Raw genomic sequence first — 22915 nt, 5'->3', positions numbered from 1 at the left:
TTGTTACTAGGCATTGCAAACAACACCTTAGTGATCTCGTCTTCTGTAACTGTACAAACTAATGAATTCCTCTCTTCATCTATGCACCGATATCTCAATAGATCCCCCAATGCCTCTACTGTGATCCCTTCAAAATCAGACAGGATATGTTGAAGGAAATCTCTGAAGAAACCCTCTGTTTCAGACTTAATCTCATCAGACCAGAACACTATCTCGATGTTTAATCTCTCCGATAGCGTTTACTGCTGCACGCGTAACCACGCCCTTGTGGAAAGTTTTATTATTACCATCACCAACTTTCAGCCAATGGATCTTGAACCTCTGTTTTAAGAATTTCTCCTCCAAATTTGAGATGAAGTCCCATCTTTGATAAGCTATTTTCTCCTGTTCTACAAGTTGTGCCGATGGATTTAATGCATTAGCTTCCTGCTTCTCACAAAGAGTTTTGAAAGATTCTTTTGTTTTCTTTGTCAAATTCCGCATTCTAGTCTTGCCAGAGACCGAATCAGGGGTTTGAGAGCTTTGAGTTTTTTGGTAAATCTGAACATGGAGGAAGTCGATGAAAAGATATGGGTTGAGTATCACTCCAAACGCCCTCCACCATAGGTTTAAACTCAGCTAGATCAGCTAGGGCATTCACAAATTTAAAAGGCTGTTTACTCTCAGGTTGTTCCACGTCTAAATGCACTCTACATTGCAGATGGTCAGAGCATCCACCAGCTTGGAATAAACTGTATGACTGAGGAAAAACTTGAGACCAGCTGGTATTCTTCAGAACTCTGTCCAATTTTTTCGAGATCAAACTTTCTTCCCTCTTGTTACACCATGTGAAGATCGGACCATAGAAACCTAGATCCTTGAAATGACAATCTCGCACAACACCTAGAAAACCCCTCATACCTGCAGAAAGAGAAGGTGAATGATCGCAATCCAAGTGCTCCTCCATCTCTAGGATCTCATTATAATCGCCCAAACAGATCCATGGTTTTTAGCAGAAAATATTCATTGCATCCATACACTCCTTTTTTTATTATAAATATATTTTAATTTTTAGTTTATACTTATATTTAATTCTGAAAATATAGATAAAATTTAGATTATTTTACATTTCTATAAATCTCTGCACTATTATTGTAGTTAAATTTCCCAAATTATAGGTTAACTTAATGAAATATTAGTTAAAAATTATCTTTTTATATTTATAATTCCAAAAATTCAAATATTAAATTATATTATTTTAGGTTTCCTCATTATAGGTAATGTATTACTTATCATTCAAAAAACCTACTTTTTAATGTATCTTTACAAATATAAAATTTAGATTTATTTTAGATATTCAAATTTACATTTTACCGTAATATGAACTGACATATTAAGATAATATTTTTATAATCACTGTCCTTTGTGGATTGGTTTTTCAAAACATACAAAATAGTGGCCTGATTCAAGATGATTAAAATAACAGATAAGTCATTTTATTATTTAAATGTATATTGGTTGTATAGTAAAAGAGATTTATATAATAACAAAATTTACATTTACGATTACATCGATGTATACTTTACTAACTCATCTATAATATTATACTAATATATATCATATGGCAATATCAAATGAATTTTATAAAAATTGATATTTTTGTTAATAAAAAACATGGATAGATTTAAATTACCAAAATCACATGATCATGAATATTTTAATTAAAATTAAAAGTCAAACTATTTTTATTAGTGTTTAGTCTACATAAGAACATTTTTTATACAAAAAAAATAATGTATAAAAAAATATTTTTCCACATACCACATCTATCTATTGGAATCTAATTTGCATAGCACGAGTTGAAAATATGATATAAACATCAAAAGATATATTACAAAACAAATCAACAAAAATACTATCTTCTTACTAAAACTTAAAAATCACAGATTCAACATATTGAAATAAATAACATTTCGTTATCATTTATTTCTCATTCTCATTTTGTATATTTCAAGATTTACTCTAAAAAAACTTGACCTATTTTACATATTTCAAACATTTAGTTTAAAAAAATAATAATTTTTCGCGCGGATGTATAACTTAATCTATATACTTATTTGTGTAGTGATTTGCTTACGTGTCGTGCTCACAGTAAGTTTCACAGTGTTTCGCTTACGTGTCAGCTCCAGAATGAGTTTCGGCTGCAAAAAGACCGATTAACCCCAATTTGCAATTACGTGTCATTTTTTATTGTTTCTTATGTGATGATATGTTAAAAATAACTTATAACAAACCGGTCTAAATTATTATGGTTTAATACTTACTTTCATAGTCAATCAAACCGTTTTAAAATTATATAAAACCAAAATTTAGAAAAAACTTTAGAAAAAACGTTTTTATAAGAAGAAACTAAACAAATAAAATCTATATCTCTTATGGAATGGTGTATAAAGCCCATCAACCATTTTCAAAAAAAATAGATATAGGTTAGTGTTCTCGATAATTATGATATATAGGTTAGTGTTTACCATTTCTTATGTTTCCGAAATTTTAAAAAAAAATCTAACAAAAATGTTAAAAGAAATAAAAAATAGAATCTATTAAAAAGTAATGGACTGTCAATTCAAAACAAAGAAAATCAAATTTTTTAAAAAAAAATATTTAACAAAAAGGTTTAAAAAAAAAGAATCTATATATCTAACTAATGGAATATCCTTTTAAAAAAAAAAATCATCTCTAACCAGTGGCTGATCTAGAAAGAAATTTAGTTGAGAACATAATATCTAATAGAAAAGTAAAAAAAAAAGTATCTATATATCTATCTAATAGAATGTCGTTTGAAAAAAAAAGAAATTATTTATAACCAGTGGCGGATCTAGAAAGAAATTTAGTTGGGGGCATAATTTTATAAAAGTTGGAGGCACATGACCCCATTCAGCTTTTACTACGCCCGCCCCCATCTCTAATTAATGGAATGTCGCTAATTATTATGATAGATAGGTTAGTGTTTACAATTTCTTATGTTTATAAGGTTTTTGATTTCTTTTGATTTAGTATAAATATCAGTCATTTTTCTCTAATTCTATCACAACTTTCAAAATTGTCTAACATATTCCGTCTTCTTCGTTCTAACTAAAAACTTATGGAGTCATCAGGTAAACATATACTAATATTTTTCTAAACAAGTATAAAATAAGAAATAACTTAAATCATATCGGTCTATATTATTATGGTTTAATGGTTTACTTTATCTTCAATACCGTTTTTCAAATTTAATAAAACCAATATTTAGTCAAATCTAATGAAAAAATAAAAAATCAATCAATGGAATGTCTAATGAAATGATGATATTTGTGATGTCTAAAATACATAAAACAGTGATCAAAATCGAAGAAGTTCGTACGGTAGTTAAAAAATTACATCTAAAATACATAGAATAATTATCAAAAAATCTCAAAACTATTTAAACTAAATTATTTGGATACTAATATGTTTTTATTTACTCTCTTTTATATTATTTTCGTGATTATGTTTTCAAACATTAAAATGCAAGGAAATCTAACAAATAAATATACTCAACAATAGAGAATAAAAAAACAAATGAATCCAAACTTCTATTAGATTTCCAAACAACCAAATAGAAAATTATATAGTATGCACAAGGTGCGGAAAAGTTAACTAGTTTGGAAATATAGTATAAACGTCAAAATACTTTTCTCACAATAAATTAACAAACTATATTTAGTCGTAAACACTTAAAGAAAGTTATAAATCACTCTATAAATTTTTTGATCATGTGCGGACGCATGAGTTAGAATCTAGTTTAAAAGATAATTTTTGAAAATTATGGATTATAAATATTTTTTCTCTTTAAATTGTTATTATTAATTTATCAATTAACTAATATAATTATAAAAGCATATATTTTAAAAGTCTTGATATTATTAATTTATCGACGGTTTATTGTACACATATTTAAATAAAAATATAATTTTTAACAAAAAAATATTTAAATATAAGTTAAGAAAATGGAATCAAATTTATTTTAATCCCAAAATGGAAAAAAAAAAAAGGTAACTAAAAACATACAATTCAAAGACTACGTGTTGAATGAGCTAGATTGGCGATTGTTTATGCAATTTATTGATGATTTTGAAGAAGTAAATGTTTAAAAATTAGAAGTAGAACACTGAATATCTTCAAAATAGTCTACCTTAATTTCATTAAACTCATACATACACTTTAGTTTAATATGTTCACATATTAAAATATCTGTCATAAGAAGAAGTATCATTCAGACGTTTTTTTTTTACCGGTACCATTTAGACGTTTATGCCAATAAAATAGAACAAGTTGGCGTAAGACAGAAGAATCTTTTTCTTGATGTTTTCTCCTTGGTTATTGTAATTAATAAACTACTAAGATTATGATTAACCATATGCTCTGTACATTTCTCCTCCTATTAAACTGAATTATTTTTAATCGGGCATAAAATAAATGCTTTTAATACCAAACCAAGAATTTGACGGTGTTTAAGTTTCCATAAATCTAATGGTTGAACCAAAATACATAAGGTTTTATTAGATACCAGTACCTAAGTCATTTACATACATAGATACTAGTACCCTTTCTGTTCAAAAAAAAAAAAATCTAACCCTATTTAAAGTTTGTAATCATACTTACGCGGATGAATATATATATATATATATATATTTGTATTTATTTATAAAACGATAGAGATATATGTGTATTTATTTATAAAACTATAGAGATATATGTGTATTTATTTATCATAAACAGTATTACATTCGTAGTAATTAAAGGGGTTTGATGAAGATAGCAATACAAAGATTTATTTAGTTCACTATTTTTCTTAGCCCAACTAGGTTGCATAGCTTCTATTTTGAACACTGCTTATTGTAATCTTTTTACCAGGCAATAATTTGACTAGTCAATCAATATTCAATGTTCATACAATTTAAACTTGAGAATATCTAACCTTATATGAGTTTCTAAAACAGGCCTAGCTAACTATTTATAGATACTATTTAATTCGCAATGCTTGGACCGATGATAATTCATAGTAGTTTTGTATTTTCGTCGATTGGCTAATGATCATAAAAATCACTCCTAAAACATCGAATTGGTGGATACATCGACTAATCTCCTATTTCATAAATCTTAAAAAGGAAGAATTATAAGATAAACTGGTAAATTAAAATTTTGGAGTAGCTATAGCAGCTTCTTCAAGGAGGGTTTAACCTAATTGAGCTCTTAAGCCAAGGCGATAACCAAATAAATATATGTTAAAAGTAGGAGACACGGAAACAGCTCCCACGTTCCTCTCTCTCTCTCTCCTTGTTTCTCTCATCTCACCAACACTAATAAACAACAAACCAAATTTATCTGAAATTTAAATGTGTAAAGGAGTTATATCTTCGAGGAATAATTAAATATAATCTGTTTTTTTTTTAATCTTCTCTCTTGTGATCCTCCATAAATCCTATCATCTCTAACCTCACTTACCTTTCTCTCTTCCGAATATTACTCTTTGTAGTGAGTAGTGGCCAAAATCCCATCTCCCAAAGCTTACTTTCAGTTGTGTCCTCATGGTTGGTTAACTTTTTCTACTCTTATTTCTTCATTTCTATGCCAGATTAAGAATCTCTGATTATTCTCGTTCATCATACCCAATTTCTTATAATTGTTGGTTTATCCTCATCGTAGCTCGTTGTACATATGTAGAATCCTTGGTATTCTATAGATATTAATGGTGGTCATACATGTAGGAAACAATTGAATTATGGTATATAAAGTTGTCTTTTTATTTATTATTTTTTTTTTTTGGTGAATTGAATCATTTAGAAATTCTGTAAATCGTTTGTGGTAGGGAATTCAGAAACCGGCTTGGTTAGATGCACTTTACGCAGAAAAGTTCTTTGTTGGATGTCCGTACCATGAGACGGCAAAGAAGAACGAGAAGAACGTGTGTTGTCTTGATTGTTGCATCAGCCTCTGCCCTCACTGTGTACCATCACATAGATATCATAGACTACTCCAGGTTCGCCGTTATGTGTATCACGATGTTGTTCGGCTTGAAGATCTTCAGAAACTCATCGACTGCTCTAACGTTCAAGTCAGTAGTGTATTCTCAATCTTAATACTATACATATATATATTTCCCTCACACATATATATATATATATTGATTGGTGGTGAATTGTGGACAGGCTTATACAATAAATAGTGCAAAAGTTGTTTTCATCAAGAAGAGACCACAGAATAGACAATTCAAAGGAGCTGGCAACTATTGCACTTCATGTGACCGAAGTCTTCAAGAACCGTTTATCCATTGCTCCTTGGGTTGTAAGGTTATTTCATAACTACTACTTCTATAAATTACTCGATTCAATTCTATAAATTACTCAACCTAGCTCTGCTTATTATCTGATTCTCATTCATTATGATCACTTAACAAAGCTATTGGGTTTTTATATAGATTTATATTATATATATATATATATATATATACTTATGGATCTTTAAATATGCCCGTCTCAGACGTTAGAGTTGATTCATATCTATGAAGGAAAACCTGATCTTTTCCTGAATTGATTTATGTCTTCAATATACAACTACTACATTTTGTGACTCAGCTAGATTACTGACCATCCGTTAGAAAATGATTTAAATTCGTCAATTTTGTTATTTTCCAAAGACGATCAATCTCAATTTTTTAAAAAAAAAAATTTTAAGAAAAAATAAACAAAGGTTTGCTAAAGGATCTCGAAAAAATCTAGGATTACTAAGATACGCCAATTATTATATAATATACTATATATATATATTGTTGGATTTGAAATCTTGTACATTGAAATACTGTATTAATTAAAGACATGAAGAAATTCCGTAATGGTAGGCTATTTTATTTGAAATAACTCTGTTATATAATCGCTGTAAGAACAATGTTTTCTTATTCTTGCATAAATACTCCAAAATCATGTGAGATAGTGGTGTGTTCACAAGTTTTTTCGGACACCACCACACTTCAAATCCTGTTGCGCATGCACTTTGTAATATATATCATGTGTAAGGAAATACCGTTAATACACAATGACATACTGTGTGTCACACAGATATAGTCGTAAACATCAAAGATTTTTTTTTTTTTAAGAACATTTTAAAATCTAAACTGTTTGAGCGTGCATATTATTATTATTATTATTTATTATTATTATTATTATTATCTATTATTATTATTGTTATTATTAATATTATTATTATCAGTATTATTATTATTATTTTTGGATGTTTTGGGCCAAAATCCGTAATCCCTCAGACCCTAAATTACATGTAATATTAGTTTTGTGTTAAGAACCACTGGAATAAAGCATGCATAATATTTTTAAGGTAGATAAAGTTCATAAGATGCGATTAAACTAAACTTCTTGTATTATATACATGTAGGTGGACTTCGTGATGAAACGTTACAGGGACATAACTCCATTCCTAAAGCCATGTCACATTCTAACCCTAGGCCCTGACTACATCATCCCACAAGACTTACTCGCGGATGATGACGTTGCTGCGTACGAAACTCCCGGCTCTACGGTGGTCGACGGTGATGAGTCCATGAGCTGGTCATCGACTTCCTCCGATCTACGAGACGCTGCGACCACCACCCACGTCGTGAGGAAAAAGCGAACCGGTTTCTGTTTCTGTCCCAAATCGGCTAATAGTTATAAAGTAGTTTCTGAGGATCCTGACGATATTTCTACTTGCATCAATCGGCGCAAAGGCATTCCTCAACGATCTCCTCTCTGTTAACGTTCGCTTTTGATTCCTGTAACGTTTCTTCATCTTCTTTTTAGTTTATTTTCACCATATAGTTTATATGTTACATGTATGGATTGTTGTCGCTCTATCTAATAAAGTTTATTTATAGTCAATCATTTTTTTATTGTCTTTACAAGTTTGATTACGTAGAGGTTAATTTAGCATACCCTTAAAGAAAAAAATATGTAAGGAATAAATTTAATCACAATGAATTCATAGCGGTTTAGTGAATGAAAGACAGACCTTCTAACTTGGGAGATTAGAGTTTCACTTTTCCTACTACAGTTATAATAGTAATTGGCCAAACACTTGAAGTAGGAAGTCAAGCCGAACTTTTTGTAACTTTAAAACTTAGTCTAACTGTCTAAGTCTTCGCCAAAAATTCTCTCCATAAAAAGTATAATACAACTGGAGTTCATTGCCGGCAAATTTTAAATGGTTTGTATGTGAACGACACAACAAAATTACAAGATGAAGGAAACTTTATTGATCAGATAATTTTGGATCGAAACCGTTTAGACTTACAATGACTCAATAGTACTAAAAGTCATTGGGAGATGATCTCGTCAGTCCTTGTTCGTCGGTGAGGGATGAATTTATCTCTTGTATAAATCTAGTCGCTTATATCTAGCTATGACGTGATAGTCACATCAACGATGTTAGTTTTATCGTTGATAATAGCATTGTCGGTGATAAGTGTCTTTTCTCATTAATGAAAGTTATTTGGATAGTGATGAAAATGTCGATGGTTTTTTGTGTTAGATAATAGGAATATAGAATATTTCCTATTTCTGATAATATCAAATATGTACATAATAATAGTATGAAGCGCCTATATAAAGGGTTTTTGAATAACATAACTCTACACAGAGATTCATAAAACTTACATGGTATCAAAAAATTTGAAAACCTTAATACCGATTCTTAAGTTTCTTCCCCTCCGCTCTCTTCTTCTACCACCGCCGATTAGCTTTCTTCTCATGCTATCGGCTTTGTTTTCTTCTTTTTCTATTCTTCTTCTCTTCACCGATTGTGGATCCTCAAACAACCAACGTTGACAAACCTTTCAATTCACAAATTAGGGCTAATGTCCTAATTATTCTGAGCTTGGAAAAACTCATCTACAATTTGTGGCGTGAACTCTTTGAAACTCATTGTCTGAGTTTCAGTGTTTCCGGACACCTTGATGGCACCTCTAAACCATCCACTGATGCTGTACAAATTTGAAGGAGCGTGATGGTCTTGTCAAGATGTAGATCTATGACAAAATCTCTGAGTCCCTTCTCGATTCTGTTCTGTAGAAAAAGTGTTCAGCTCATGTGCTTTGGCACGCTGTCAAGAATTTTTCGTGTTAATAAAGAAGGGTCTGTGCTCCCGCTAGCGAACAATCTTCGTACATTGGCCATCCGCGATCTCGGCATCCACTAATAAAGTCAAAAGCTCAAGACACTTTCTGATATTCTCTCCAGCATTGGTGCCCCTATTTTGGACCATGCTCTTGTGATGCATTCCTTGAATGGGATTCCGAGAATGGGATTCCGAGAAATATGACAACTTAATCAATGTGATTATGCACAAGTCTACAATTCCAAAATTTTTGGAAGCTTGTTCGATGTTGCTTATGATGGAAACCTGCTTAATAAAGCAATATTATTCTGCCTCCCTTGTCGGAGATCTAATCGGTTTCTGTGGTGTACTCCACTCTCCTTCCTCCTTTTGATCGATACAGGGTTTGTCACTCTGACATTTGTCTTGTAGTTCCATCAGTGCAAGTTTTGGATCAGATTCTTGTACAACTGGAACAATGGAGCTTCTCTGATTTTCTCTTCCATGTACCTCTCTGGTTTCCATTCCTTTCTTTCCAGGAGTCGACTGTTGCAGACTACGAGAACTTGCTGGTGCACTCATGGTAGCCTTTTTGTAACACACTCAACAGATTTATGACCCCATTTGTCACACTGACTACATTTTGCAGGCAGCCAAGGGTATATATTCATAGGTGATAGTCACACTTTCACCACCTTCCATATCAAAATTGTAAGCCTCTGGTAGGGCTTTGTCAGATCTACCTCAACAAAAACCCGAGCCACCTCAAAATCCTTCCATAACTTAGTATCCGGGTGAAGATATTTAGGTTCACTAATAGGACTTGTCAAAAAAGCTAAACCTTTCCACGCATACAGAGATTGTGTGATGTTTTCTACTACCACCCATAAAGGAATAGACTTCAGTTTCGGCTGCCTGTCTTCCTCAGTTGGGCTTCACTTTGATATCACCATTGGAACATCACACAAGTTCCACATTCTCCTTCGCAATACTCTGTTCCTTACACTCTCATCCTTAATATGAAACTTCATTGTAGTCTTGTCCACCACAAACACATCTATTTTCATTGTCCTGTCTGATAAAGGCCAGATCTTATTCACCAACATATGAACTTTTCCAACGTACGGAACTGTATCCAGAAATTTTCTGACAGGGAGATCCTCCCGGAGGTGGGTAGTTCTCCATAATTTCTTTTGGAACTTTAATAGTAGGAACACGTTCGACTTCGTTTACAGTGAATTCATATCTCTGCATCACTCGCTTGTGTTTGAACTACTGCTGGAAAAGTACTCTTCGTTGTTTGAGATCTTAGCTCTGTTCCAGCTGTTTTGCTTGAATCACCCAACACTTCTCCCCCATCAGTTGTACACTTTTATACCTCCTCCCTAACTTCCACCACCTGCTGTGTCACCCCTGGAGAACTCTGCTCGAGATTCTGCACTTGACCTGTATCCTGTTGCGGCGGAGAGCCCACCAGCGACAACATCTTGGCGAAGAAGCAAAAGAACCCTAAATCGCACTTGTTATCTCACCCTCAGAAAAACGCACCGTTTCACACCCTTCACCTTATACATTTTAGCAAAAACAGACGACCATTTCATTGAATCTCTTAATCAAAATGGGCATTTTCTCTCAAAATCGAAATCACATATGTATGACCAATCAACCATTTCATAGCATGGCTTCAAATTTTGATGAAAAAATGTGGACCAGTGGCTGTTGCTGAGTTCAGTCTTCATGAATGCATTATACATTAGAGCATCATTATCTCAGAGACTTGGGCCATCTCTTAGCCCGAAAAAATAATAAAAATAATGAAACCCAGCCCAAAAGTTGTAAAAACGTTTCTTATTTCGCGACAATAAGAGACGTTTCTTCCGAACACGTGGTGCCTTGTGAGTGGGTGGAAACAAATGGGGAGAAAAAATTATTTTCTGTGCTGGAATTTTTTTTCCCCAAGCAAAACTTATTTCCCCGACTCTTTGGTCTCTCCATCAAAGGCGATTTGAAAGGTGATTTTGATGATTCAGTTTCTCTGACGGGTTCTCTCCGACCGCGGTTGTTTCTCCGGCGGCTTCTGGGATCACTGTGACGGTCTGTCCAGGTAATCCGTGTTTATCTAATCCCAATCTCTATCTTCAATTTTCAGTTTCTCTAAGAGTCGTGAGTTACCTGTTTTGTGTTTAGAAATGATTCAATGATCAATGGGGTGTTTGATTTGTTGATTTGGGTTTGGTTTTAATCGAATTTTCTGGTGGTATTTGAGTAGGAAATCGATTGAAAGTGATTTAGGGTTTCGGAAAATTTGGGGTTTGGGGTTGATTTATTGTGAGAAACTTTGTACGTCTGTTTACTAATCGAATCTGTTAAGGTATTTTGTTGTTCTTGATGTTTACTTTTTGAACCCAAATTCCTCGTTTTGTGCTCTGGTTTTGCAATCGATTCTGTTTAACATTCGTTTTGTTGTCTCTGTTTCAGCACCATGCCGATCAGCTACAGCAATAGTTCATCTTCTGTAGCAAGCTACGATAGTGGATGTGCTCGAGCTGATGGGTGGCCGAACCATAATCATTGAAGAGTCCACAGCTGCAGCGATATTCGGAAGGAAGTTCTACACGTCCCCCGAAATATTGGGAGAGTTAAGATGAAATATTTGTAAATGTACGGTTAGTTTATGTGTTAGTGTAGTTTATAATTGAAGTTTTCATTCTCAAATGTGTAGAGTCCAGACCACATCTGGAAATGGTGGGATGAAGCCATTGAAGAACAGCTAACCATTCTACAACTACGTATAGACGAGCAGAGTGGAAGGATGAAAAGCTACAATAGAACAGCGCTGCTTCAATCCTACGAGAATCGGTTGTACACAATGGAGCCTCTGATTGACAGACACAAGGAGGAGATTGCAGAAATAAAGGAAGTCCTGGTGGAGATTCAAGGAGAAGTGGCTCAGATGAAATAGGCAGTGGCGACTCGAGGTTCTGATCTGCTCTTTATTCTGTTTTTGGTCTTTTTTCCTGCTATCTATTTTCTGTTTATGCATTGGGAGGTAGAATAGGTGACAATTCATGTCTGTAATATTTAAGTACCGGCGGTGGAAGTGGTTGATTGTGGTAATTTTAGTAGTGGATGGTAGGTTTTACCTTATGTTAAGGTTCTTTCTGTCGATGAACTGATTGTATATTGGTAGAAAGAATTGATGTTTGAAATGAATGTCTCATTACCGGTTCTTAAACACTGATTGTCTATTGCTAGAAAAGTATGTTGTTTCCGGTTTTTATGATAATATGCAGGCTGAGATTTCGAGGGTTGCAGAGCTTCACCAAACTAGATAAGTTTCTTGACTTCATTCTCTCCTTTAAGTTATACATTCATGCACTCTTGGTTATTGATGTGTTCTTTAGGTCTATCTCTAAGTCCCAATGTTGTTTGTATGCAGCTTTTTAGGGTTTACAAGTTACAAGGTGAGACAAATGGTATCCGTGAGTAATCAGAGGACGTCTTCGCCTCATGATGTGGTAAGTTTAAACTTTCCTTCATGTTTAAAGTATAATGAGTACAAAGTAATTATACTTAAAGTATAAAAATGAGTAATAAGTAATAAATGTGTATTACCGTATAGATAACGGTAATAAATTGGTTAGTTAGATAGGTATGAATGCTTTGTTAGGTTCAGGTCATGTCATGGTTAGATAGGTGATCAATGCAGTTCTCCTTACGGTCATCTCTTTCTTTGCTGTTGTATTAAAAGCCAATGCTGGTTAGATAGGTGTTAACTCATTAATCTCTAGTATCTCTTTCTTTGATGAAGTAATAAAAGCTGATGGTAGCTTCATCTTTTGAATCTCATCCGTTCAGTCCTTTTGAGTCCTTTTTTCCATTCCTCTTCTCCTTGTGTCTTCTACTCCTTTCTTTCAGTCCTCCTCTGCTTCATTCATCTCTATCTCCTCCTTCTTTGATATGGACATGTCTTCGCCTTATGCTTCCTCTCAGCCCTCTAATTTTGTTGAATTATTGAACAGTCAACAAGATACATCCCTCTCTGAATCCTTTCCCTATCTCGACCAAGTCCCTCTTTTCAGTACTCAGGGCACGCAACCTTCTAACATCAAGGAAACGCCTGCAGAGCGCCGAGAAAGAAAGACATGGAGCCCAGCAGAGGACGTCTTGCTCATAAGCTCTTGGCTAAAAACAAGCAAGGACCATGTGGTTGGCAACGAGCAAAGGTCAGGAGCTTTTTGGAAGAGGATTGTGGCGTACTATGCAGAAAGTCCGAAGCCTGCATGAAGTGCGAGGGAGGACAATGTAAGCAGCAGTGGTATAAGATAAACGACCTCGTATGCAAATTATTTGGAGCTTATGAGTCAGCATCAAGAGAGAAGGCCAGTGGGATGAATGAGAACCACGTCATAAAGATGGCTCACCAAATATTCTTCAGTGATCAGAAGAAGAAGTTTAACCTAGAGCATGCTTGGAAGGAGTTGCGTAATGACCAGAAATGGTCTGAGCTTTCTTCAACAAAAGCAGATGCAACCTCGGAAAAGAGAAGGGCTGAGGAGGGATCACATTCCCCAAGTGCGATAACAGAGGAACTCAAGAGTGGCGAGGATGGTCAGTCAAGCAGGACCAGTTGGTGTGCACGCTGCAAAAGCTAACAGCAAAAAGAATAAGGATGAGGCGATCGCTCTGTCTGAGTTCAAAGCATGTGGACAATTAAGAAAAAGGACAACGCAACGCAAGAATGACTGTCAAAGATGGGTCTTCTAGAAAGTCTCATTGCGTAAAAGGAACCGTTGTTTGAGTTTGAAGAAGCTCTGAAGCAGAAGCTGATAACAGATATGTCACGAATTCCTCAAAACAAACATTTCTCGTGGCTTCTTCATCTAACAATCATTTGGATGGATCAAGTGATGAATCTTTTCATCAACATTTTCATAATTTTTTCAATCAAACATTTAAAAAAAAATTCAATGATTATGGAGATCATCAAGAGGCCAAAAAATCAAGAAAGAAACGAGCTTACATCGAAAGAAATCGGAAAGATGGCCACAATCGTTTATGGAACGATTATTTCAGTGAAGCTCCCACATATCCTCCTAATTTATTCTGGCGATGTTTTAGGATGAACAAGTCGTTGTTCTTGCATATTTTTGGAAAACTTTGCAATGAAGCTCCATACTTTAGACAGAAGAAAGTTGCTCTTGGAAGGCCTCGTCTCTCTGCATTTTAAAAGTGTAAAGCAGCCATTCGTCTCTTGGCTTATGGCACTGCAGCAGATACAGTTGACGAATACATCTGGCTTGGTGAAACCACATCTCGAAAATGTTTGAAACATTTTTTTGAAGCCATAATTAATTTTTTCGGTGAGGAGTACTTAAGAAGACCAACACCGGAGGATCTGGAACGTTTACTTTATATTGGAGAGCAACGCGGATTTTCCGAAATGATAGGAAGCATTGACTGTATGTATTAGAAGTGGAAGAATTGCCCGACCGCTTGGAAAGGGCAATTTTCATGTGGTTTAGGACAACCGACAATCGTTTAGAGGCGGTAGTTTTGTATGATCTCTGGATATAGCACACGTTTTTTGGACCTCCAGATACCTTAAACGACATAAATGTTCTTGATCGTTCCTCGTTTTTTGATGACATAATTCAAGGCCAAGCTCCCCAAGTAATTTTTCAGTCAACTGAAGGGATTATAAATTGGCATACTATCTGACATATGGTATTTATCCAAAATGGGCAACTTTTATCCAATATATTCCACTTTCACAGGGGCCTAAAGCATCTTTATTTGCTGAACATCAAGAAACTGTCCGAAAAGATGTCGAGCATGCTTTTGGAGTCTTGCAAGCTTGGTTTGCTATTGTTAAAAATCCGCCACTTTTTTGGGATAAGGTGAAAATAAGAAAAATTATGACAGCTTGTGTCATACTCTACAATATGATAGTTGACGACGAAAGAGATGGATATACCCACTTTGATATTTCAAAATTCCAACAAGGAGATGGAAACGGAAGTTCACATGTCGATCTCACGTATCCTACAGATATCCCTACAAATCTTCACGATATGTCGAGTGTTCGAACAAAAATCCGTGATAGACAGGTATCAATAATTAAAAGTTGATTTAGTTGAGAATATGTATGACAAAAATTTGGACGTTAAGAAGATCACATCTAAAGATTTATAAAAAAATTTATGTTTTTCATTCTTTATGTTATACATTAAATATGTTTAAATCATATAATTAACTTTTTTTGGAATAAAACATTATTATTAACCTTTTTTTTAAGAAACTCATTAGGGTTTCTACCAATATACAGCAAAATTCATTAGATTTCTTATTTAAGTTTCTAAACACAAAATAATATTAAACTATGCCTTAAGAAACCCATATGGGTATTACCGATAATGATGCTCTTAGTTCTTCTTCTACGTTCATAATGAGTCTTTCAATATATTTTTTTTGTGAATAAAATATTAAATTATATTCAAAAGAAAAAAAATGACTTTTTACAAAACAGATTTTTGCCACTAATCTCTTCTTGTTGCAAACCAGGTTTGCAGTCTATTTGCATACTTCTTAACTCCATTGACTTGATTAGGATCTTCGCAATGTCTTCTGCCATTCGTCTCTGGCCAAAGTGAGTGGATCGTAGCTTGGAGTCTGTTGTTTCTTGTGACAAAGATAACTAAGGTCCTGCTAGAGTGCGCTAAGTAATGTAACGGGCCGAAGGATTCCTCAGAAGGAATGTAATAGGCCGGCGAGCTCTAATTGGGCCTAGTGGACTTCATTGGGTCAGAGGGGAACGTGAATTCACTTTGGGGGGGGGGGGTGTGGGTCGCCCCCACGGTACGGTTTCCTTAATGGGCTCAATAAAGGATTTTCTTTATCGAGTGGGTTTGGGAGTCGGGTTTTTGAGGATATAAATACAGGCTTTAGGAATTGTAATTGATTATTCACACATTCGATAAAGAAACCCTAAACGGGTGTTTTCCTCAATTGCAACTTCTTTCTCTTGTTTATTGCTTTCTTCGATATTGATTCACAACAAGTGGTATCAGAGCTCTAAGTTTTTCCGCAAAACGCTGTCCTGAAGAAGGGAAGTTCTCTTAAGTTCGATGTTCTTAGGTTCGATGGGAAAGGGAATTTCGGTCTGTGGCAAAGTCGAGTCAAGGATCTGCTGACGCAGCAGGGTATGAAGAAGGAGCTGTTAGAGAAAAAGCCGGATAAGATAGAGAAGGATGATTGGGACGATATGCAGGATCAAACTGTTTCGACGATTCGACTTTGTCTCTCTGATGATATCACCAATCAGGTGATGAACATCACGACTTGCAAGGAGATGTGGGATAAGTTAGAGAAGATGTACATGTCGAAATCGTTATCCAGCAAGCTGTATCTGAAACAGAAGTTGTATGGGTTGAAGATGGCAGAGTGAGGCGATCTTATTGCTCATGTCAACAACTTCAACCAAATCATTGGAGATCTGGAGCGTGTGGATGTTAAGATTGAGGACGAAGATAAAGCCATGATCTTGCTCCTCAATTCGAGACTTTGGTGACAGCCATTACAGTCGGAAAAAACGACTATATCGCTGGAGACGGTTTGTACTTCGCTGCAATCCCATTGGGAAAGACGACAGGACAATACCGTGGTGGATAAGTCTCAAGGTGATGGTTTGTACGTGAGTAGCAACCAGCAACGAGGAAGGCAAGAAAAGAAGCAAGATGGAAGTAAAAGGGACAAGTCGAAGTCTAAGCCAGGGAAGAATTCGATGTGCTTTGGTTTTGGTCAGAAAGGCTGTCATCTTCATTGATGACTTCTCCAGGAAGGTTTGGGTGTACTTCTTAAAGCAGAAATCTGAAGTTTTTGCCAACTTCAAGGTTTGGAAGGCTGAAGTTGAAAAACAGGTGGGGAAGAAGGTTAAGTATCTGAGATCAGATAATAGCACAGAGTATACTGATGGAGAGTTCCAGAAGCTCTGTGAGGAGGGCATTCAAAGACACTTCACTGTCAGGAAAACACCACAGCAAAACAGTGTCAGTGAGAGGATGAACCGAACTATTGCAGAAAAGGCAAGGTGTTTGAGGTAGAATGCAAAGCTTCCTAAGCAGTTCTGGGCAGAGGCAGTAAACATGGCGGTGTATCTCAACAATAGGTCGCCTAGGAGTTCTCTAGAAGGAAAAGTCGCTGAAGAAATTTGGACTGGGACAGATATTAATCTGTCAAACTTGAAAATATTTGGATGCCCAGCTTACATGCTGGTTCCATGTGACGAAAGATCTAAAATGGATTCGAATTCCAAGAAGTGCGAAGTGCATATTTCTGGGTTTTGGAAAAGGTGTGAAAGGCTTCAAGTTATATGATCCTGTTGATAAAAGAGGGTATCAGTCGAGATGTGGTCTTTGATGAGCAATATATGGTGCAATAGGCGAGATCAGATCGAGAGACTGAAACAGATTCTGGTACATCACAGATTCTGGTACATCACAAACTAGACTAACAGCAAGACGTGATGGGCAACCTGTTGAGGTGGAGCAGAACGTTCAGCATGGGAAAACAAAGGAGAGTTTGGCACTTCAAAGACCAAGGCGCATCATTAAACCACCTGAAAGATTTGGGTTTGAAGACATGGCGAGTTATGCTCTGATGGTTGGTTCAGGTGATCCAGCAAATTTTTGAGAGGCTATCTCAAGTCTTGAGAAAGATTTCTGGATTGGAGCTATGACAGAAGAGAATGAGAGCCTGGACAGAAATCAAACATGGGATCTAACGTCTTTACCAAAAGGCAAGAGGGCGATAGGATGCAAGTGGGTTTTGAAGGTAAAACATGGGATGTCTGAGAAGGAACCAGTTAAGTACAAGGCAAGATTGGTGGAAAGGGGTTATTCACAGAGGAAAGGGGTTGATTATAACGACATATTCTCCCCTGTGGTGAGGCACACTTCTATTAGAGCTGTGCTGAGTTTGGTAGCAAGCTGGGATTTCCATCTTGATCAAAAGGATGTAAAGACAGCATTTCTTCATGGAGATATGGACAAAGAGATCTATATGGAACAACCAGAGGGGTTTGTCAACCTAGGAGAGGAGAAGCTTGTGTGCAGACTTAAGAAATCACTGTATGGATTGAAGCAGGCTCCGAGGAAATGGTACAAACGTTTTGACTCCTACATGGTGAAGATTGGCTACACAAGCTGTGAGTATGACTGCTGCGTCTATGTAAGGTATCTGGACGACCATTCTTCCATATACCTACTATTTTATGTTGATGATATGCTCATTTCTGTGAGAGATATGGAGGATATTGCTAAGCTGAAAGAGTTATTGAAGAAAGAGTTCGATATGAAGGATCTTTGTGCTGCAAAGAAGATCTTTGGGATGGAAATTCGCAGAGAAAGAAGCTCTAGGAGATTATGGCTTTCTCAAAAGAGCTATATTCAGAAGATTGTAGACAGGTTTGACATGAAAGATGCAAAGATAATGTCTACACCTTTGGCGATGCACTTCTCACTTTCAGCGATGTAGTGACCTAAGTCTGATCAAGAGATCAGAGATATGTCGAAGGTCCCTTATGCAAGTTCAGTTGGCTTTTTGATGTATGCTATGGTGTGCACTAGACCTGATTTAGCACAAGCAGTTAGTCAAGTGAGCAAATACATGTCCAATCCTGGAAGAGAACATTGGAAAGCCGTCAAATGGATTTTCAGATACTTAAAGGGTACAAGCGATCTTGGGCTTATGTTTGGTGGTCAAGAGTGTGGCTCAGTTGTGGGATATGTGGATTCAGATTATGCTGGTTATCTAGACAATAGAAGGTCTACTACATGGTATGTCTTTACTCCTGCTGGGGGTCCAATTTGTTGGAGATCTGTGCTACAATTTGTTGTGGCAATGTCTACCACAGAAGCTGAGTATATGGCCAGCTAAGGAGTCACTTTGGGTCAAGGGACTTGTGACAGAATTGGGTGGAGTTCAGCTATACAGCGATAGTCAGAGTGCATTGTCTCTAGCCTAGAAGCCAGTATATCATGCAAGGACAAAGCACATTCATGTCATAATTCATAAGATCAGAGAGTTGTCTGCATATGGAGAAGTCTTGTTGGAAAAGGAGCACACGTCGGAGAATGCAGCTGATATGTTGACCAAGCCTGTTACTGTGGAGAAGTTCAAGCATTGCTTGGATTTGTTCCATGTCTTCAAGTGCTGAAGAAGAAAAAATCCCCCCAGAAGTTATTGGAGTTTGAAGATGACTTTATGGAAGTTCTTTGTCAAAGTGGAAATTGTTATTTCTAGTGACAAAGATAACTAAAGAGGTCCTGTTAGAGCAAACTGAAGAATGTAATGGGCCGAAAGATTCCTCAAAAGAAATGTAATAGGCCGGCGAGCTCTAGCTAGATCTAGTGGACTTCATTGGGTCAAAAGGAAACATGAATTCATTTAGGAGGGGGGGTGGAGGTATGGATCGCCCCCACGGAATGGATTTTTTAATCGGCTGGATAAAATTTTTTTTTATCAAGTGAGTTTGGAAATTAAGTTTTTAAGAATATAAATACAAATTTTAAAAATTGTAATTAATTATTCACACATTCAATAAAAAAACTCTAAACAGGTGTTTTCCTCAATTGCGATTTTTTTCTTTTGTTTATTACTTACTTCGACATTGATTCTCAACTATGTTGTTTATCTCTTCTAACTTAACCAATCCATTCAATTTATTTTTGCTTGACACTAGGTTGGTAGTCCTCGAGCCGTTCTGTCATGTTAAGGTACTTGGTAACGCACCATTTAGTTTTGGTAAAGAAACAGAACATGATATAACGATCTATTTCATTGTTTATATGTTGTTCGGATTAAGTTGGTGTAACCCCAAAAACCCTTTCTACAAGAAACCATTGCTTCTCTATTTTGTACTTGGATCTTCAACTAGGGCTCTCGGAGACAGCCTCCAGGGAGGAGAAACCGAAAGCGAGCAGCGTTCTGAATCAAAAAGGCAGGTAGATGTACGGCAGATGCAGAAGGCGGGATGGGTCCGATTTTGCTAATCAAATTTTTGAAGCTATATTCTTCAGGAAGCATGTCAAAGAGATCATATCCTTTACATATATGTTTTTGTATCCTCGAATAATCCAAAAACTCCTTGCGCCTGACTCTGTCCGCATGGCTATAACCTTTCATCTTGAAAACGAATTCGCTGAGACGTCTGAAACAGAAGCTACAGTGCCAACCAGCGTCAGATAATATCAAGTCTGTTTGCCGAGAGTGACGGTATTGAGTCCATTTCCTGCTGTATATATGCACAGATGCTTTCCAGCTGCTGTAATCAACCGGGAACTCAAAGGAGTACATGTAATCCCTCATCTCCAGATGCATTACATTCGGTATCCCATCGCACCACTGAAGAAACTTTACAGTATGCGGACTCGGAATCTCATCTGCATCGGACATTATCACCGCATCTCCATCCGATACACCAGCTTCTTTGAGCAGCCAGTTCATTGCAACTCGTTGTTGCCCCTCCAGCAAAAACGGGTCCTCCTGTTGAATCCCCTGCAAACGCTTTTTCCCGGGAAACACTCCGTGTACTATTTTACCCTCAGCGAACGCGAATCTCTCCTTGTTGGAATCGAAAAAGAGAGGCTTGGGGATTCCTGTGAAGGTAGTGTTTGATTCCAGGATCACAAACTTTGAAACGTATGGTCCTAGCTCCTGCCATCTGAGTTCAAGAAGGTCGAGCTCATTGCTGAAAATGATGGCATCAAAGACTTGCCTCGGTTCTGCTCGTGGTGTCCACCCATGGAGTTCACAGAGATGTGCCATGGAGACGTTCTCGGCATAGTAATGTGGTATTCGTTTGAAAGGTGGTGGCGGTTTATCCCAAAGAGGACGGAAAAGATATGATATGGTTTGGAAATTTGTGATGATACCAAACAAACATGTCAAGAAAAGTATAACAAGAGTGGGAACCAGAAGTTTAGGAGGCGATTTTCGCAACGATCGTGTAGTCATCTATGGAGAAAAATCTGACTCAACTCACCAACTCATTTCATTCCTGCAGAGAAAGAACAGAATAGCTAAATATGTAAACAATTAAAATTAAGGTATCTATGTAAACTGATTAAAACAATCAAATTAAGCTTAGCACGCAAACAAATAAACAAATCTGACTCAACTCCAAACTCTATCAGTCTCAACGAAAGCTGAAATGATTCTTGAATTTTACAAAAAGCTTGGTCCTAAAAACAGACATCAAGTTTAAGCAATCAATGGTCAAATTTTGTGAAAGTAAAATCAGAATTTGCATATCCTTAGGACGAGTTCTTTCTTCAGATCAAAGGTATAGTAAAGCAAAGCAGAATAATATAATCAATAGTTCCACATTTAAATTCATATCAAATTGACGAAAACAAAAATTAAAAAAAAATCAATATTGAATTCTTTAATAACAGAGTGAGAAAATAACCCAGTATAATCCCATACCCAAAACAATAATTGTTTTCGTATGATGAAAATAAAAACAATTTGAAAGAACGAAAGATACCTTTTTTCCAGATTTCTCGAGGTTCGGATGTTCACAGCGAAACCCAAAAATAGTAGAGATAGCTCCAAAATTCAAGTAAAATAGAGGAAAGATGAGAACCGAAGAAGTGTGATCTCTTTCGTTCAACGAATATTTAGCTATAATTTCTCAAATCAAACAAATAAGGAATCTGATGGTGTTTCTTACATCTCTCACGCTTGGGGACTGTAAAACGACAACTAAACCATCCAATCTACGCCACTGATTTTATCGAGGTATATAAAAAATGAGTAAAAAGCTATTAATAAAACTAATAATAAAACAATTTTCTAATCCTAGTCTGCTTTTTTTTTTTGGAAAATTCTCTGAATAATATAAAAAGCGAAAATAAACCATTAAATTTAAATTGAAAAGAAAAACTTTGCTTTTTTTGCCATAAAAAAATCCTTTATTGACTAAAACGGTTTTGCAACAAAGCAAAAAATATATGAGAGACTCATAGAACAAACATCAAAATTCTAAGAGAAGGATTGCTAGACATTAAGAGAAACCTCCTGATTCAACTGATCGTGCAACCAAAAAGTCCTTCCATGGCCAAATAAGATTGGAAGCGACCATCATTCATAACACTCATAGCAATAGCAATTGCCCGAAGAATGGAGTTTGAAACCGGTTTTTCCAATTCCACTTCAAAGCGATTGAAGTGAGACTTCAAAATGTTAATATGTTCACAATAGACTCAATATTGGGGCCACATAGATGGTTTTAAAATTGCCTCAAGATCAGAGGCAATGCTGATATCTGAGAAGTATAGGTTCTTAGCACTTCAAAGTGCCCATATAAAGACCCGAAATTCAGAGATAAGCCGATTAGGGGAATCTGTGAAAGTCTACGGAAAAGAACTGCTCCGACACTGTTTATAGCCAGCCAATAACCACCATTCAGAAGGGAGGAGATCCGCCAATTCGCATGGAGGTTACACTTAATAACTTCCCAGATGCCATCGCTTATTCATGCCAATTGCACTGACTCTGTTTTTTAAAGGTTCCTGAGCAGGGTTCTTAACTAAATTCCATAAGAAAGCTTCTTCAACCAGTCATTGACAGACTACATTTACAGCGTCCTGATTGTTTGAGAATAATCTTCCATTTCGATTTTTCCATATATTCCATAAAAGTCATGGTATTGATCGGTGAAAAACCTCATTCAAAGACTAAACATCCATCACGTCTAGAATGTGGGTGATGT

The 22915-nt window shown here is 35.8% G+C and overlaps 3 protein-coding genes across 3 annotated transcripts; 2 read left to right on the top strand and 1 right to left on the bottom strand.

Annotated features, from left to right (window-relative positions):
- Window positions 1-5646: 5646 nt before the first annotated feature.
- Window positions 5647-7806, top strand: LOC18026209. The gene is made up of 4 exons (XM_024160870.1): window positions 5647-5785; window positions 5870-6115; window positions 6210-6350; window positions 7447-7806. The coding sequence occupies exons 1-4, from the start codon at window positions 5783-5785 to the stop codon at window positions 7804-7806; spliced, it is 750 nt and encodes a 249-aa protein (XP_024016638.1). The 5' UTR covers window positions 5647-5782.
- A 5480-nt stretch (window positions 7807-13286) lies between these two features.
- Window positions 13287-16588, top strand: LOC112089840 (glutathione S-transferase T3-like). The gene is made up of 3 exons (XM_024160595.1): window positions 13287-13752; window positions 15706-15790; window positions 16279-16588. The coding sequence occupies exons 1-3, from the start codon at window positions 13287-13289 to the stop codon at window positions 16586-16588; spliced, it is 861 nt and encodes a 286-aa protein (XP_024016363.1).
- Window positions 16589-19962: 3374 nt separating this feature from the next.
- On the bottom strand, window positions 19963-21923 carry LOC18026208 (beta-1,4-mannosyl-glycoprotein 4-beta-N-acetylglucosaminyltransferase). Its single transcript, XM_006409630.2, has 2 exons — window positions 21689-21923; window positions 19963-21199 (listed from the first exon to the last, which is right to left on the bottom strand). The coding sequence occupies exon 2, from the start codon at window positions 21154-21156 to the stop codon at window positions 20074-20076; it is 1083 nt and encodes a 360-aa protein (XP_006409693.1). The 5' UTR covers window positions 21157-21199; window positions 21689-21923; the 3' UTR covers window positions 19963-20073.
- Between the last annotated feature and the right edge of the window lie 992 nt (window positions 21924-22915).

This window comes from Eutrema salsugineum, unplaced genomic scaffold (assembly GCF_000478725.1).
Source record: "Eutrema salsugineum unplaced genomic scaffold, Eutsalg1_0 scaffold_11, whole genome shotgun sequence".
NCBI lineage: Eukaryota > Viridiplantae > Streptophyta > Magnoliopsida > Brassicales > Brassicaceae > Eutrema > Eutrema salsugineum.
This window is presented reverse-complemented; position numbering and strand designations above follow the sequence as displayed.